This window comes from Taudactylus pleione, unplaced genomic scaffold, assembly GCF_031769625.1.
Source record: "Taudactylus pleione unplaced genomic scaffold, aTauple2 ptg000016l, whole genome shotgun sequence".
Lineage (NCBI taxonomy): Eukaryota > Metazoa > Chordata > Amphibia > Anura > Myobatrachidae > Taudactylus > Taudactylus pleione.
Window position 1 is genome coordinate 54635716 of NW_028284418.1, and position 20208 is coordinate 54655923.

A 20208-nucleotide genomic window follows, 5' to 3' on the forward strand; every position below is an offset into this window, starting at 1 on the left:
GGCCCTTTATTACACAATACAATAGGGAGAGTCATCTTATTAGGAAGTCATTGGAATGCCATTGGGGTATTCTCTTGAAGGATCCGATTTTGGGTTCACATCTACCATCAAAACCTAATCTTACTTTTAGGAGGGCAAACAATCTAAAAAGTATTTTAGCCCCTAGTAGACTGAAAACTATAGGGCCATCTAAACCAATGGGACCGGCAAATGCAAGGAGTTTTCTAAGCAAGAGAAATGGTTGTTTTCCTTGCAACCATTGCATTTGTTGCAAATTTATGGACAAAAGGAGTTTCAGTTGGGAATTCAGGAATAAAACGACATACTTCCTTAAGGACGTGATTACTTGTAATACAGACTTTGTCGTCTATAAGATCATGTGTAGTTGTAAATTGAATTATGTTGGGAAAACAAAAAGATGTGCTAAGATTCACATTCAAGAGCATATGCGTAATATAAAAATTCAATCAAAGATACACAGTTTACCTAGACATTTTATTGAAGTCCATAAGTCTGATGTGAAGGATTTGTCATTTGCCATCTTAGAACATGTTAAAAGTGATCCCAGAGGGGGTAGTAGGGATCTCCTGCTATCTGAAAGAGAAACATTCTGGATTTATACCTTAATTCTTTAGTTCCTAATCATTTGAATGAGTGTATCGATATAGTATCTTTTTTATAGTGGCGGTGTTCTAATTTATATGTCTACTAACTTGTGTTTTTTGTGAATCAGGATTGTATTGGAAGATTTCCAGTTTAATAGTACAGTAAGGAGTTAATTTAACACAGGGGTTAACACCATATAATATTCTATCTAATATTTAATATTGGGTATTTATACTTTATAACTAATACATTTATTTATAATTTATCATTTTTTATTCACTATAGAGGTTAAGTTTTTATATAATTATGTGTACATATTTTTATAAATATATATATGTATATATACTTTGAGCTTGGCTACCATCATATATGAGAATTGAATGGTTATTTATTTAATTATTTATTTATGTATATGGTTAAATGTTTAAAGGTGAATTGAATATATCGATAATTGGTATGTACCTTCCAAATTTTTTTTGTGTTATTAGGTCACTAATTGTTTTCATTATCATAGGTTGTTTTATGAATACGTCTGTTTTGTAGTCTATAAGTGCTTCCAGATATGAAGTTATGATTAGGGTCTTGTTTGGGGGTTGCTGGGCAACCAACCGGATTGTGGTGCAGTACGAGTTGTCTAATTTTAGTTGCCGGGCAACTGACCCAGAAGTGGTGGTTGCTAGGCAACCATCCAGTCTCTGGGCTTCATGTGCGGTTCTTTCGACTTCCAGGGTAAGCCACCCAGGAGTAAGTAAGTATAACTTACATGTATATTTTTATATGGCCTGCTATGGTCATTTGATAGCGAGTACGGAGACATGTGTGTTGCAGTGAAATTTTAGTTGCCGGGCGCTTGGCCGGGAAGTAGTGGTTGCTAGGCAACCAACCCGGTATCTGTGCTTTTTGTGATGGTTCTTCCAGCTGCTGGGTAATCCAGCCAGACGTAAGAACTTGTAAGTGTGATTGACATGTAAAGCTTGTATGTCTGGTTGTGGCCATATGGTAGCTGTAGACAAATTTGTGGTTTATATGCACCTCCTTGCTGACGCGCTAAGCCTGTAAGTCCGGCTATGTTCACATGACTATTGAAACGCAAATGTGCAGGTTGCTAGGCAACTCATCCGGAACGCCCTGGTTAACCGGGGATCAGGTGAGACACCAGTGAATTATGAGGTGTTTTTTAGCTAGGTGACATTCTTTCAATCCCATTTTTTAGGGAATAAGAGGCTATATGGTCTCTATTAACATTAGGGGTATGAAAACCCTGGGAAATACTTTTAGAGGGAGTTATAATCGAATCATATAGATCCCTCAACAGGAAGTGACATCACTCCTAGTTGAGGATTTAAGGGAGGCAGGTTTAGCACACCTCATTACAGCTTGATCTTTTGATGATTTGGCAAGCAGTTTTTCTGAATAGTAAGTATATGGAAACCTTCCAGTACCATCTTGGTTATAAACTTTGTACCTGTGTAGTAGAATAAGTTGTTTATATTTATGATATTATCATTATTGGCAAGTGTTTGTCTACTTCAGGGGTCTTCAAACTTGGCCCTCCAGATGCTGTGGAACTACACATCCCAGCATGCACTGCACATAGTTTTAGCATGCTGTTATATTAAAAAGGTGGCAGTGCATGCTGGGATGTGTAGTTCCACAGCAGCTGGAGGGCCAAGTTTGAAGACCCTGGTCTACTTGATGATTTCTGTTTAGAATGTGCCTTTTGGTATGTTATCAAATTTTAAGCTAATTCAGTGTTTATTTAGAGTCATGTGGCTGATGTTATTATAAATTGACCCTTTAATTTTAATATGTTTTTTAATTGAATAATTAGATTTACTATTATATACAATAGTACTATATGACGGTTATTTTTCAATGTATAGGTCCACTTTAGGAACATCATTCTGTCAGCTTTCTGGTGGATCTTATATGTTCCCATATTTGGTATGTATGGTAATTTTGCTATTATTGTTATATTGTGATTTAAGACTCCACACCTGGATTAGAGCTTACCCTGGTTATTTTCATTTTTAAGATGTTTGTACCCCTGATGAAGTCCTACTGGATTAAATGCATTGGGTTGTGTTTCCATGAATCAGAAGGGATATTTCCTGCCTATGTGACATCATACCCCAAAAAGGGAAACAGCAGGATATCTATTGCCGTCTTCCCTTGCTGGGTCATTGGAAAATTAATTGTGTAAGAGTTTTTATGTCTAAAGAATAATATTTCTATGTCTGAATGACAATTTTTTTTAATAAATACATTGTTCAAAAGCATCTAATGGTAGGCCATTGGGCCATTTCTTGGGTGTCTTTTCTTTGGTGAGCGGGTGTTTTTTAGAGATTTATTCGGAGTCTATGATATCTACTATCAACTCATTGGATAATCAGCTAATGAAGAATAATTGAATATGAACAGTATTGGTCAATAAAAAGACCTTGAATATGAACAGTATCGGTCAATAAAAGGACCTTTGTTTGGACATTTTATAGGTTATCAAAAAGGATACTTTATACGAGTATCCACATTGCGCCCTCTAGTATTGTTTGGTATCTAGATTTGGCTGTTCCCACTAACAGGGGTTCAACTTGAGGAGCAGCAATCAATTAGACATCATAGCACAAAATAAGGGCATTGTTTTTTCTATATATACATATATATATGTGTATGTGTATATATCTATCCAGAGGGGTCCACATTCACATCATAATACAAATAGTGCTGGATTAGTTACCGATAGAGGACATTACAAGTCCTTACGAACACAGGGATGAATACCAGGGGTGCACTCACCAGTCTTGGTAGTTAACTTATTTATCCATCCTCACTTACATTACAGTACTGATGTTTTGGACCTTTGTAAAGATACATTTAAAAGTGAGACTAGCCACCTATATACCAATATGTGTAAAGTGATACCACGCCCTTATTAATTAAGAGCAACACCCACATAAATGTTGTATCAAAACACATGAATGAAATATTAAAAACATTACAACAGACTAGTAAAATGCTATCAAGAGCACATATAAAACATGTAACATTACCTATACATCTCTTGTGACTGAACAGTGCATACATACAAATCCTGCCATTATACAAATCCAAATACTAAACCGACAATGTCCATTGCATCATTTATTTACTTCCCCTCAATAGAGCGCATAGAGCTGGGAAGTCATGGCAACCACCATACACATCCTGTCACTGGAACACATGGTCACTAACAATCGAGACTTGTGCTCCATGCCAACGTGACCAGGAAGTACACTATGTAACTGCACTCAAAGTGCTATTAATTCTTCACAAACAATATTCATATCAGAGTTAAATCATTAGACAAATAAATACAATAAAGCCTTAAGCAAATCACCACCAAATAAATTACACCTATTCCCTATGGTTATCATAGATGAAAGAGTAGCAGTACATTTACAAATCACATCTCAATCATTATATAATTATCTACTCGTAGACCATATAGAACTACTCAAAATAGAGAACCACATAAAAAAGAATAGAAAACTGAAAAAATTAAAAATGCAAAAATAAAACAAAATACCTGAGCTCCAACAGAAATAGAAGGGAATGTCAAAATGTTTACACTCATTCAGTCTATGAGGGCAAATAGTGTCCAACTAGTGAGTCCACATGGCTTCCTTACATAGCTTAGTCTTATCTCCACCTCTCTTTAAGGGGGATACCCAATCAACAATCATATATTTCAAAGATACCAGAGGGTGATGAGCCTCATAGAAATGTCTGACCACTGGTTTGTTAGAACATCCGCTGGTAAGAGCATGTATAGAGGGTCTGTGATTTACTATTCTCTCATGGAAGGGGCAAATTTTCTTGCCCACATAATACAAAGAGCACAGGCAGATCAAAATATAGACTACATGGTCTGAAGTGCATGTTACATGATGCTGAATCTAGATTCCACATCTAGTATGCGGTGAAAGAAATGTCCCACAAACATACACGTCATACAATTGGCACAACAAAAGCAGTCTATTTTTTATAGATGTAACGAAGTATGGCTACCTTGAGTTGAGGATTTTTTTTAATAACAATTTTTATTTTGTTAATAGCAACAGCAAATAAAATAAATGAAATATAAATGAAATAAAATATGCAATACATTTACAAAGGTTATACAATAAAACACATATTGATAGAAAAAACATAGAAAATACATTCAAAAATATTAATATTTACATAAATAATTTGAAAATTTAGACAATGAAGAAATAGTTTCACATCTTAAAATTTTCCGTCTGAAATAACTCTTATCAATAAGAGACTTGAACAATTTTGAACTGAAAATTTGCCCAATACCCTTGACCTCCTCTTCCCTCCCCTCTGGTCTATGGTACAACATCAAATTTTATACTAGATTACTAAGTAGATACCATGTCATAGTTTCAAATAATCTGAAGATATGGCTTTGGGTGTCAGAATCAGTAAAAAAATTATCCCATTTCCTATGGAATTGGGCAGCACCTCTCTCAATATCCGGTAATGAACTTCTATCTATAGTAGATATACTAATTGTAATAGGGTAGATTTCATCGCCAAGAGGAAAGGAGGAGTTGTGGTTATCAAATTCCTCAAAATAATTTTCTTTGCTACTGTGACTGTCAAAAAAGGAATAATCTCACTCCCTCTGCCCTGAAGATCCCAATTAATAAAGTTGGCACCCAACATCGCCAAAGAGTCTGTATTTAGGTGCAGCTTACAAACCTCATTAATAAAGCACTTGACCTTCCCCCAGAACTTCCTTATCTTTCCACATTCCCACATCTTATGAAAGAAGGTCGAATAAGTGTGTCTACATATTAAACATGCCCCTGATTCACCGGGAACCATATGACGCCTCTGTGATGGTGCTATATAGGTGCAGTGTACTGTTTTCAAATTAACCACCTGTAGCAAGGCTGAATGTAATATTTTAACAGTTTTTTCCATGTGGGTCAACAGAATTGAGGGAGATGTGATTTGTGGGATATCTTTTCTCCAAATCTCAATAGTAGAAGACCAAGTCTTTTCTAAAGTTACGGGAAGCAAATCAACATAAAGATATTTAGTTTTATAGGATAAGGTAGTGCTTTTTGTAATTAATGACTGCAAAGAATCTACCATATCAACAGAAACCATCACAGGCAATAAAGACTGTGCATAATGTCTGGCTTTTAAAAACATAAAGAAATCTTTAGCTGGTAAAGAAAATTGAATGCTATGCATCTGAAAGGTAAGAATTGTGTCTCCTGGGCCATAGATATCCTTGATTGCCACTATCACTTTCGCTCGCCACTGGGAAGAACCCACATTATCTAACCCTGGTTGAAATGCAGGGTTACCCTAAAATGTGATATATTTAGAGACTGTATATCTATGGCGTAATTTCCTGTTAATAGCCTTCCACATAACATAAATATAGATAAACAGTATATTGGACACTGCACATTGTGGTAATTTATTACAAGGAACATGTAACAATGCAGCAGGGGAATAGGGAAGCTACTCCCTCCTCTAGCTTTGTACATGTGTACCACTCCATTCCCATGCACCAATCCAAAACATATCTAAAATGACTGATTGTTTGAAGGCTAATAAATTTGGAATTCCCAAACCCCCATCTTTTTTATTTAAAAATAGTCTATTTCTTGCAATGCGAGGTTTCTGACCCTTCCAGAGAAAGGTGAAAAAAAATCCTTGTTCAGCCTACAAAGATCAATTTTAGCAATTTTAATGTGAATCATCTGGATTAGATATGACAGTTTGGGAAAAATAATAGATTTAATAACATATGCTTTTCCAAGTAATGAAAGAGGCAGAGAGCACCATGTATCAAGCATCTTAAATATAGAACTAAAAACAGGAAAATAGTTGGCGTGGTAGATATCAGATAGGTGAGCAGGAATAAACACACCCAAATATTTGATATGTTTTGGTATCTTGAGGTGGGATTAAGTCAGGTCACATTAAAATGTCTTTGAGGTTGTGAGCATGTTTAAAACTCATCACTGGTTTCTTGGGCCATCGTCCTTTGAGGACTGGATTTGTAGCTACCACATGCCAGTGTTTATGCACTGCATTAAGCATTATTGATCACACTGTCTCAAAAGTTGAGTGAATGATGAAGAGGTTAGTGTGCCCTATGCTTCTTATTTCCATTACGAAAGATGTTCCGTACCTTAACAAGGCATTTTGTTGTATTTCTATCATCATATCTTCTATCAGTGAACATGTCATGCATTACTTAAGTTGAATTTCAACTATCTCAGGATCCAAATTATTCCAAAGAACCCGTAAATATGAAGATACTGGTAGAGTACCTTTTAAATAATCTGGATGGTGACTGTCATAAAACAAAAGTGTAGTGTGGTCTGTTGACTTTCTATATAATCTATGACCATATCTCGAATCAGTGGTTTAGAAGGCAATATCCAAAAAGTCAATCTGCCTATTATCATATGACATGGTTAGTCTAATGGGAGAATCTAGCTGATTTAGATGTTCTTACATTGCAAAAAAAGCCTCTTCGGCAGCCCTCCATATCAAAAATACATCATCGATGAAACAATGATAAAATACAATACTATGTGCAAACAGATGGGCAGTAAAGTTATTCTCATATGCATCTATGTACAGATCTGCATACAGTGGTGCAATATCACTCCCCATTGTGGTGCCAATTGATATTATTGGTCACCATATCTGAAGTAATTGCAAGCCAGGATTAGCTCTAATAAATTTATATATGGAGAACAATTATGTGACTTGATTAGGGCTTTTTTTTACAATTGCCCATGTGGAATAACAGTGTACAGGGATGATATGTCGAGTAATTAAAATACTGTGTTGAAATATTGGTAGAGTAATTATATGATCTATTTGACAGTTATCTTAAAGATATGAATGATCTATGTTTTTAACACAGCAAAGGCAGAGGAACTCAGATAGGGAATTTTAGTATCATGTAAATGAGGAGCAGTTGTTTCATTCAATCTGACATATGCATATACACACACAAGTCCACAGAACAATCTAAATCGAGTACATGTTTCTTATCTTACTGAGGCAAAAGGTTATCAGTCATCACTGCTGGTGCAGTTAGAAATCCAGTGTCTATATGATGATCTTAAGCTAGACCTGGGATTCTACCTGGAAAAGGGGACCAATCTCCTACAGGGAAAAGGCAAGTATGTAGCGTGAATGTGTAAAAAAAGGACTAAATCATATATTATATTATGTTTTTCAGTATTTTCTTTACAGTAGGGGTACAGGTGCCAGGGGCCCACTGGCACTTGTGGTTCTAAAAGTGCTGCAGGGCAGGGCAGGCTTGATCCTCAGGAGGGGGACTCCATTTTATTTTTGGGGTCCTCACTTTTTAAGGATTGGAAGCCCTGGCAGACCAGTTTGGGGTTGGTGAATGCTTTGGCAGGAGTACCCCACACTGTGAGCACTCCTGCTATGGCATTACTACCTGAGCTGGTTCAGCCTAGTGCTGGTTCAAGAAAATAAGAGGTACACCACACCTATTTTTTTCCCTGAAGTTTCCTGTACCAGAATTAGTTTATAGGTCCAGGGCTAGTTATGCTTTTGAAGGGGAGGAACCCCACACCATTTTTTTCCTTAATTTTTAACCATTTGTATATGTTACACGCAGAAGCACTGCACAAATCACAATGATCTATGCAGTGCTTCGGCAGAGTCTATTTAGAAGAGGCAAATATGACTCAACTCACACACAATACAACACAATCAGTATCACCATTGATTTAAAATAGACAGGCAAGCACGATTGATGGTAACTCTGTGTGTTTGAGTGTGAAAAACACATGCAAGTCTGAGTGATGCCCATCATGTTTTTTCATAACCAAACATGATTCTTAACACATTTACCCCCAGGTGGTTTAGATTTTGTGAAGATCTAAAATGTGAACTAAACGTTCTTGGTAATAGAAATCCATAGCATGTAAAGCATAAGCTATATATATTTCTATATGTATAGTTCAAACACTTGGAAACATTGACACATAAATCAATATTTTATCTCCATATAAATAAAGGGTCAAATGCAGTCAGAGCAAAATATGTTGTTCACAGTAAAGAAAACAAAAACCCAGTCATGGATTGATATTATTTTAAGTCCGTCAACCAATTATGTAAATATGTAATAGAAGCTAATTGATATTTCCTCACTGAACATATAAACTTATCCTGCCTCCTGGAGGAGAACTACCTAACACTTGGGTGTCGACAGGTCCATGTTTGCTAATGTCATGATCAAAGTGTTCCTTATCGATAACATGCTCATTGATAACAACAGCCACACTACAATATGAATTATGTTTTATGAATACAATTTTAACTCTATAATATTATAATCATTAAAGTATACCTCTACATTGGTTTGCAAATATTTAAAATGACAATGTTATAAACAGATTAAGGTAACCAAGACAAGATTGTTTAGACTGAAAAACATCCAGATATGTTTTTTGCCCTGGCAGTACTGTACTGATATTGATAGAAAATCAGTATTAGTGCTGTATTTTAATAAATAGGCCCCATAATGTCTAATAAAACACCCTACTATATACCTCTGTCAACAAGCTTTCATATTCCCTCATTAAAAAATGTTTTAGGCTGAGCTGCGAGCCACGAATGCACCACTCTCTTTACCTCTTCATCAGACGTGAATCTTCATCCTTTTAGGGTTTATGATTTGTAACATAATCCACTGTCACTCGTCTATCCAACAGAATCAGTTCATGTGCACGCTCAATGTTCTCATCAGTCGTGGACGTGGACGGGCATACGGCTCCTTCTTCATGGCTGACACTTGTGTGACCTTCTTTGAACTTCTCTATCCATTCATACACACTTATTTGGGTCAAAACACTTTCTCAATACTGTGCACAAAGTCTTCGATAAATATCGGCACCAGCCACACCTTCAGACCACAAAAAAATGAATCACTGCATACTGCTCTACTTTAGTGTAAGTCACAAGTGGGGCAGCCATTTTTTCTTGCACTGCAGACACAAATGAACTGACTTAACATGTTCAAACCTGCACAGCGGTGACTAGGGAAACAGCGACCTAGTATGGAAAGCATCGATAAGACAGTGCGGCCAACATAAGTTTTAATATAACTGGAGTGTGGAAAATATTCAGGGCAAATTGTTGACCTTCTAACCCTCAAAAACACCTCACAATAGTTGTAAGTTAAGACAAAAATGTAATCAAAGAAAGAGAAACCTATATGGAACAATATATCAGCAGATATTTTAAACAAGTGTTAGAAGCTTTACCAAGCAAATCTCACAATAAAACAAGAAGGAGCAGGGGGCTGCAAGTAAATACTCAGCGCCACCAACAGGCCAAGAGCTGTCTGTTGCTCATCTCTGCTTTACATACTAAATGACAAAAACTTGCATTTGCTTTAACAGAGTGACATTCAATAACATTTGCCCCAAGAGTTCGAATTAAAATATCTGACTTTTGCTGTACTAGATAAAATACATGACTATTTCTCATGCTGAAACAACAGCTTTGCCAGGGATGTATGACAGTGCCATTGGTAAATGGTTAACTCCTGTTGAATAATGCACTTAACCTGACATAGTAAAGCGTGTGAGATTGACAGATTCCTGATCTCTTCACATTTAGAATGTCATATCATTTTGTAAGAGCTCACCCATGATCACAGCACTTACATCCCTTTTCCTCCTATATTTCTGTGTGATAATCTGAGCACATCTTGAATATATAAATAAAGACATAACAGTATGTATTCTCTTTTCCATACTCAGTGGGCAATATGCTTGATGTGCTTTTAGTGTTAAAGGGATGCAAGTCTAATATATTAGAATATAATATTTATCCTGTGCATTTAAATCTAATGCTAATATTTATTTATTGCATGCATGGCTGGTTTCTAAAAATATTTTTAGTTATCTCAGGGTGCATCAATTTCAGAAATCTTTAATAAATATAATGATATCTAAACTGTATAAAATTAAAATATGTGGATATTGAAGATGTTTGGTTATAAGAACATTATTATATACAGTAGTGTTCTGTCATCTGTTAGTTATATTATAGGCTACATGGAGATTAATATGAACAAATTAGGTTCTTATAAAGTAGAATAACTAATATATTAAAAAAAATACATGTTTCAAAAAATATGTATTTTGTTGCAGGTTTTTATGTCATATTACTGCTACATATTACGTTTGCAAGATCTTCAGCAACTGCTTTGAGCTTTTAAGATACCTACTATACTCTGTTACACTGTTGAAAACAGATCATAATTTTTCTGTGAAATAATAAATTATGCTAGTCATATTTTTTACAAAGGCCATGGCACACTATGAGAGCCGCTCCAAAGGGGTGCAATGATATTACAGTCTTACCTCAACACCCCTGTTTTTCTTTAGTTTTTATCAGTTCAGTGTAGCTCTGAACTCATTATTTTAATTACAAAAACTCAAAGACCTGCCAACGACTTGCTTAGGTACCAGATATCATCAAAGCAGCACTGTATATGTGCTTAATATGCATAATAAGCACTACTAATAAATTATGAATTCAAATTTCTATACTTGTTTATTGATTTAGTGAAGAGTTTAACATTTGTCTATGTAAAAAAAAATTTTATATGACCCCCTGCCAATAATCATACCCCAACATTTCATTCTGCAAGTGGACACTGACACCATAAGAGTTGACAGCACATATTTGATGAAGGCACAGCATCCACTCAGTGGTTTTAGGCAAGTGTGTCGGACATTCCAAATGTTCCAGCAGAAATCTTGGCTATTATATGGTTGCTGGAAGAATGAGTAATTAACCTAAAGAGAGTAATGGGGCCCATACATGAGGCAGCTATTGGGACATTTACCCATTCTGCTGATGCCAGGGTTGGGGGGATCAGAGAAATACATCATGCTGGATAATCTTGATTCCCCAATTCTGACCCGAAAATGGTCGAATCCAGCGAGTTGAGGATTTTTAACATGTTCTATATGCCCAATTCCCCGACGGATTGCCGATCATTGATGTCTGCAGGTTTCGAATGCCTATCGGCAGATCAGATTGGCAGAACAGGTAATGAGGCCGTAGATGTGTGGCCCACATTACTCAGACTCCAAAACCTAACTGTTTTCTAGTGTAGGGAGTTACTTTATATTTACCAGGTCAGGGTGATCTACTTTAAAAGTGATTATTACAATTCATATTACAATAAGTGAATTTAAGATCCAACTTTACAACAGTGGTAGCGATTTATGAGATATAATTTTAGTGTAGATTCAAATGCAGTTGACATAGTTGATGCAGACAGATTAAATATCCGACAAGAGATTTTAGGCATGAGATAGCAGTAAAAGTTGATGCTGAACCTTTAAAGGGAAATGTTGTCTAGATAACAATAAACTGAGATGTAAGGAAGTGTATATATGCAGTACATGCTAACTAGAATTTAACATAAGCTGTATAGTGCATGCATTCAACCACATATGAATTTTTCATTTTTTTCTAGAGATGAGGAATGTTACGATGGAATTTTGTGCAAATTGAATTTTGCAAGAGAATAGATTGTTTAGCAGAGGTACAAAGCTCTGATAATACAGTGCACAAAATACATTTTTGCTTAACAATAACACAGAATGAATTTCTGTACTGCATTTACAAATTAGACAAATTAGCTGTATTTCTATGCTAGTATGCTCTGTGATCTGGTTGGGAACAGGATTTTTTTTGTGTAATAGTTGAAGCCAAATTCCACCAGATAAACTTGAGAAATTCATATGTGGAATCAGCCAAATATATTTAACATTTTTGTTCATCTCTGTTTTTTGAATACAGTCGCTAAATATTATGCTGTCTAAATGCACTATTATTGAAATCAAGTAGATTTGAACTTACAATAAAAATGCAACGTGTTTCTCATATCATCGACCCAATGTATCTTGACAGCGAATCATGTTATCTTAAACCTATTTTTTAAGCATTATAAGTTAAATAGGCTAATTGACAAACACAAATTACTCTAAACTGAGAAGTATGTGTCCCTGAATTCAGAATGACATGCAATCTTTTAAAATTCCTATTCTATTAATGGCCATTTTTTTCTTAATCTTCACTTTTCTTGGCTCCTTTTTCAGTTGTATTCATTTATCATTGTAAAACTTTGTAGGGCATTCCAATAATCCAAACTTAATGCAGTAAAAGAGAAATGATTAATGTCCAAGGGGAATTGCTGTACCATTTAATAAGGAAGAGGATTATGCGATGTAAATGCCCCATTCAGAATTTGATTGACACTTAATTTATTAACCTGAAGCAGAGACATTTATTGCCTTAATCAGACATTATGCTTATACATATCACACATTGTTTTACATCTCACAATAGGCATCCCGGCATCCCAGTATATTTTGCGGTCAAACCTCTGCATACCGGGCATCCCGGTCAAACGTCAGCATATTTTGCGGTCAAACCTAATAAAATTACGTTTTCAGTGGTTTAGCTGCTTACTGCATATGCACCAATCTCTAAAATGTGTAGGTAAAGAGAATATCCCATTAGATTTTCTGATCAAAATAAACTGTTGCACTGACATCTCTAGCACTGCAATAGCAATTAGATTATCACTGACATTATTTAGGGTAAAGTGATGTATTGACTTTTCTATTACAGTGCTTTAAATTGTTCAACTTCTGTTTTACCATTGCTTTATTGAATGTGTGTTATTGCCAATTAATAGCTGCACATTTGTCCATTGCCAGCTTCAGCTGGTGTTGGTTCTATAGCTGCTTTTTGTGGTCTCTGCTGCAACAGTCCTTCTGCTATTTTACTGGTGGTTCAATATCTTCTGAACCAGGGTCTCATAAAGTGACACTGAATGTACTTTATGCCCATTCTTTAAATGTGATTACTGCTGTCTCAATTGACTCTATTAATTCAGAGAGTGGCCTATGTTTTCTAGGAACTACTCCTTCACAGAAGCCTGATTACAAATCATGAACAATCCTAAATTCATAAACCAAGTTAATCAGTGACTCCCTATCTAATATAACAAACTACTGTAACTAAATCACACACATACATTGACATGGTAGTGAAATACTTTCTATGTTAAACAAACACCCCCACAACCTATGGTGGGCAGTGCAGCCTTTCCTTGGGATCAAATCAAACATTTCCCCTGGGCTTTGGTCTTCTTCCTCTCTCCCAGGGAGAGAGTTCTGTAGACTTTTTCATGGGGCAGGTGGGAACTAATAGATCATGTCACCTTCCCTAAACATGGAAAGAGAGGCCCTAAAGTGTCCAACAAGTGGAAAGGAATAATAAAACAAATGAGTTCTTCTTATAAATATGGAAATTATATTAATCTTTCATTGTTACACGTCAAAGGTAGCATCACACAAGGTGAGAAATGAAGTGTGTTTCAGTTAACAATAAGCAAAGTATATGACAGGAATCAAGTACTGTATATAGGTTGATTAAAATAGACAGGGAATTGAATAGTTCAAATGCTGTGTTTTTTTTCTATGATGTAAATGTTTTTCAGCCCATGTGATCCTATCCTAAGCAATTTAAAAGAAAATGTATATTGTATTATGAAGCATCTTTATGTGTTCCATTGCCAACTGGCTACTTCAACTCTAATGATGATTTGTATGAGCTTCAAACTGGTTTTCACAGATCATCAAACTGAAATTGGCCTATGCAGTTATAATGACCTGTAGATTGCTGTGTACAATCGTCATTAGCCAGTGCCACCCATTCTAAGTAGCTGGACTTTTTAATTTTTTAAAGCGGACTGCAGATTAAAGTTATTTCAGAATGAGTTTGAATTTTCATAATTGAAAAAATTCTCTTTTATAGAGAAAGAAGGAAGATTCCTGAAGCAAAAATAGTATTTGCTTTAATTGAGTTTTCCAATTTTATTTAGGTTGACAGTATTTGTTCACCAAAGCTCTAACTAGTCTTAGTCTGTAGCCATGTTCATTTTAGGCTTGTTCATAGGGGCTTGATTTAGCTTGCTTTTAATTGAATTCTGTCTTGCACTATTTTCCATAGGAATAAGTGAAAATCTTTACCATAATCAAAATTGTTTATGCTTTTGCATTGGTGTTTAGAAAGGGTTTAGGTGCTTACAGTTCCCATAAATCAATTTTATTTTCTATATATTTTCATTTCGGTAAAGTGTCCTTCTATGGGACTCTGACCATTTGCCATTGTTAGGAGAGTTGCACTCATGCCATGGAGTCATGTGGGACTGGGGTATGAATGGCGCACTGGGGGATTGCAGTGATAGCGGCCCATACTTATAGGTGTGGCTAGCCATTATAGAGTGCATAGACTGGGCCCCTTAAAATGTATATATAGTAAATACTGCTGGTGCATGAATTATAATGTACCAGATAAATAACAGCAATACAATGTCGAAAATACACCATATACCTGACTTGTGCAGTACAATGTAACATATATATAATAAACAGTCTTGAACCTGATCACTAGAGGAGGGGGTGCACCCTCACGGAGTGGGGCCCACCGGGGGATTTCCTTGTACCCCTGTGGGTCAGTCCGACCCTACATGGAGTTACCTGAGTAGTTGCAAAGGTACAGTAAGCCATACAACAGGGTATTCAACATGTGGCCCTTTAGCTGCTGTGGAACTATACATCCCAGCATGCCCTGTCACAGTTTTGCTATTAGGGCATTTTAAAACTGTGGCAGAGCATGCTGGGATGTGTAGTTTCACAGCAGATGGAGGGTCACATGTTAAATAGTCTTGCTAAATACAACAAACAGTGACAATCTTCTGGGATCCCATCCACAATACTATTATTGTGAAGGGAGCAGGAATAGTTACATTTACTTTTAAAATGAAAAACCTCATTTAGATTGAAAGATTAAAGAATACATTTTTATAAAAAAAAATTAATTTAAGTTAGAATACTAGTTTATACACAAAATCATCAGCAAAAATAACTGTACAATATTTATATTTTACAATATATCTTGTTTATTTGTTTTTCAGAAAAAACTGTTCACGAGAAGATCTCCTACAAGAGCAATTTATCAGCAGACTACGTACATAATCTTTGCTTATATTCTACTCTCATTCTTTGAAGACAGCATAATCTTTTTAATCTTTAAATTATATTTTCCACTACATAATAATATATCATTACTACAAAGCCTGGAGAGTAAGAACAATAGTGTATTTAAAATTATAATGTAAAAGAAATGTTTTTCCTTTGTGGATCTATAACTATAATGTCTATGTACTGAATAAAGTTTTTTTGCTATCGATATAATTTTCATCTCTGTTTTGATGTGTTTATGCTTCTAGAACTACATATTTGGTATGCCAACTTGTTTTATCAGTCATCATTCTGTACTGTACTGTAGATACAGTACTGTATTATTTAATTTAGTCATGTGGTTTTATGACTTTCTTAAAAAGGGCTTTCAAAAATATTATTACGAGAGGTAAGTGTATATTAGTCTCCGAATAACAACTAATCATTTACTGCAATTTAAATTTAGGTATATTATTTGCTATGCGGTATATTATAAAACATATTCAAGGTTTTCTGTTCCAAAATACTGTTTCCGGCAGAATCCATGTTTATTTGGGTCCCTGCCTAGTTCACTTACACTTACTTATAGCCTAAATGTTTTGCTTAAAACATTTCCTATAGTAAATGTCGAAAAGATTCTTCGGGGGTAATTCATTGGCCATAAAGTGCCTTCAGCATGGTCAAGAGCAGTATCATTATAAGTTTTTCCTCACATCCCATAGCGGTGCGAGGGAATATTATTGAAGATTACCTGCAGTAATAATAAACACAATGTGGGATCTTCAACAAAAAGCTCTTCTCCATCTGCAGCCACTTATCTTTACATAGGATAGTTCAACTTCTTCTGTCATACAATACTAAAACACCAAGCAATGAAAAGATTATAGTGGCGCTGCCTTTCCTGTTCAGAGAAAGATTTTTCTTTTAACATAAATGTCCATATTCCAGAGTACATCGCGTAAAGAAATAATTTATGCTCATATATGTCTCCAAAAAATGTGTATCGGAAAAAAAGGTCAATTTCAGATTTTTTATCCACTTTGGACAAAAACCCAGTCACTCTATTCATATATATATATATATATATATATATATATATATATATATGATAAAATATAATCCTTTTATTAAAGATAATTTTTCCTCATAAAAAGTGCCTAGATTTCATGGTAGCCAGTTTGTGTATTGGTCAGAAAAAAAGAATGTTAATTGGAGCTCACCGGACCTTCTAGGAAGCCTATTCAATGCTGTAGATCTCACCAGTCTGCAAATAGATGTTATCCTGGAGCCTTCCTCTGGTTGTGACAATGGTGTTCACAACCCAGGTAATTGGAGGAAGGATAATATTAATACTGCTTTAGCTCGCGCTGAAATTCACTGGATTTATGAATTTGACACACTACATCCGAAAGGCCCCAATAATGAGTTTTAAATGAGTGGTTTCTTTGATGTTTTTCTTCTTTGCTTCTTATTATATGTACCCCTTGTTTTTGTAAAGTTTTTATTAAGTGGTATAATATCTGCAGATACTGCATATATGGAATATGCATGCTTATTGCTTTAAATAACACTGGATTGTGTGTAACATAACAATGACCTGTAATGAGCATACCGGATCTTATAGCTGGCATATAAATTAGGGCAAAAATTTTATCCACCTGTGTCTTGAAAAAGACCCGATCCAGGGTAGAAAAGCATCAGCAGCAAGTGGAGATGTTAAAACTTTATAAAGTATAGAGTGCTTAAGTTTGACCTGGTAAGCCGTGTGAGCAGTAGTGTCAGCAGCGTGTCACACACTAGAAGCCATGCTGAAGTGTAATTCCGTGAGCCAGGTGAGCGGCAGAGTCAGCAGCGGGGTACACGCTGAGAGCCAGAGTGAAGGAAGGCCTGCGGCTTCAGCCTTACGGAAGTCCCAATATCATCTATTTGCAGGCTGGTGAGATTTACCGCATTGAATAGGCTTCCTAGAAGGTCCAGTGAGCTCCAAATAACGTTCTTTTTTCTGACCAATGCACAAACTGGCTACCATGAAATCTATGTACTTGTTTTGAGGGAAAATTATTTTTAATAAAAGGAGTATGTGTTAATAATTAATATATATATATATAGTCACTCTAGTTATATATATATATATATATATATATATATATATATATATAACTAGAGTGACTGTGTATTTGTCCACAAGTGGACAATGCATTTGAAATTTACTTTTTTTGTCTGATGCACATTTTTTGGAGACATATATGAGCAGAAATTATTTCTTTATGGGATGTCCTCTGCAATATGAACATTTATGTTAAAAGAAAACAGGAAAGGCAGCGCCGCTATATTCTATTTATTGCTTGGTGTTTTACCTACAGTAAAACATTGCCAGGTTTTCATGTTGCACATTCATCTGAAATTAATTCTTTCCATAAAATGTCATTTTGGAAAACTGTTTACAGGAAACTGTGTGGAAAATTTAGTGTTGCCCATAGCAACCAATTAGATGTTTGCATTCATATTATAAACGTGTTCCAGTCAATAGATAGACAGTAAAAAGGTTGACAATGTCTAGATAGATAAGAGATGTTAGACAGGCAATAGGTCGACAGGGATAAAAGGTTGACTAAGAAAAGGTCAACATGGATGAATGTCGACAGGGTCAAAAGGTCAACACATGTTTGTTTATTTTTTAGGGATAGAGGGCCTGATTCAGACCCGGTCGCTCTGACAGAGTGCTCGCTCTGAATCAGGGCCGGGTTTTTTTTATTAGAACGGCCTCCTGGCCGCTCGCATAGCTGTGGGTGACCATCGCAACCATCGGGCTTGCGACGAGACCCTTGTGGTAGGGTCTCGTGGCCGCAAGTCCCAGAGAGATTTCGGCTCTAACAGAGCCGGAATCTTTCCACTGATATCACTCGTAATGTCAGTGGGGCCGCCCCCAAATGACAGGCGTTCTCATGGTAATGCCTCCATTTGGGCAGCCACCCCCCGGCCCGCCCACCAAAGGGGGTGAGCTGTCACTCAACATCGACAGCTTGCCCCCTTTGTTGCGAGACCCGGAGCGACGGAGTGCCGTCGCTATCCGGGTCTGACGTATGCGTACGATGGAGCCGGCTCTGCCGTGCGCATGCGCTCTGGGCCACCATCGACCCGGTTGTGAGCGCTCAGCACTTGCGACCGGGTCTGAATCAGGCCCAGAGTTAGGCACTTACCAGAGGATTAGTCACTAGAATGGACAGTTATGGTTAGGCACTTATCCCAATGGTCAGGGTAAGGCACCAAGGGGGGGGTTAGGGTTAGAAAATGAAAAAAATGTGTTGACCATTTTTGTGTCAACCATTTTTTGTTGACATTTTGACCCAGTAGACATTTTGTACCTGTCGACCTTCATCCATGTTGATCTTTTATATGTCGACCTTTTGTCCCTGTCAACCTTTTGTCCCCATCGACCTTTTGCCTGTCCAACATCTTTTGTCTATCTAATTCCTCTCTATCTTTTCTGCCAAACCCATTATAATCAGTACAAAAAAATGTAACAGTTCAAATCTCATTGATTGCTGTGTTCATTGCCTCCTTTTCTCTAGACAAAGTTCTTGAATGTCCTCTATTGTATTATATTTTATTTTTTACAATGAAAAAATTTACAAAATTTGTTAGATAGATCTGCTCTAATTTAGGCAAACACCATTAGGAGGTGAAGGCTTCACTTTTTGGTCAGCACTCCCATTATTAAAATACAATCTCAGTGAAATGGAGTTAGAGGGACAGATGTAGCCATGCTTATCATTGCCACATGGGGACACGCACAGTGGCATAGCGCATCACTCGCCAGGCTGCGACTCGTTGCAGCTGGCGTTTCCTCCATTGAAGTATATGGCATGCGCGTGCATACGCAAGCGCATGCCATAGGTGCGAGCACACTAGTCATGCCATCCATGCACTGTTGCGCACGCATCATGGGAGAGATGAACTTGGCTACATCTGTAGCTTTCATGGTCAGTATGCCAAGAGACAAGTAATTAATGGTGCTACGTGAGTGTTGCTTCATCTGTGTATCCGATTTGCATTTTGGGCATATTTAGCCAACTGAATTTCATCTTTTAGAGTTTCCATTCCTACCTCAACAACACCATTCAACAATATAAATTAGACATCATTTTACCGGCTCTACTCATAAACAATAATTTAATAAAATACAAATACAGTGCAGAAAGGTATGTGAGTATTGTATTGTGGAAACTTTGTGCCTGATTCAGACCCGCTCGCGAATGCTGAGCGCTTGCAAGCGGGTCGATGTTGCCCAAGTGCGCATGCGCACGACGGAGGCGGCTCCGTCGTGCGCATGAGCGAGACCCGAATAACGACGGCCAAGCCGTCGTTATGGGTCTCACACCAAAGGGGGCGTGCTGTTGATGGTGATTGACAGCACACCCCCCCCTTTGTGTGTGCCGGGGGTGTGGCTGCCCACACGGAGGCATTCCCATGGGAACGCCTA

General features: G+C 36.7%; 1 protein-coding gene across 1 annotated transcript in view; it reads left to right on the forward strand.

Moving 5' to 3' along the window:
* HTR7 (5-hydroxytryptamine receptor 7) overlaps positions 1–15848 on the forward strand; it is an 86287-nt gene extending 70439 nt beyond the window's left edge. The window contains exon 3 of the mRNA XM_088476535.1: positions 15680–15848. Coding sequence (XP_088332661.1) covers positions 15680–15740 — 61 coding nt within the window. The 3' untranslated portion in view covers positions 15741–15848. The remainder of the gene's footprint in view (positions 1–15679) is intronic.
* Positions 15849–20208: the final 4360 nt, after the last annotated feature.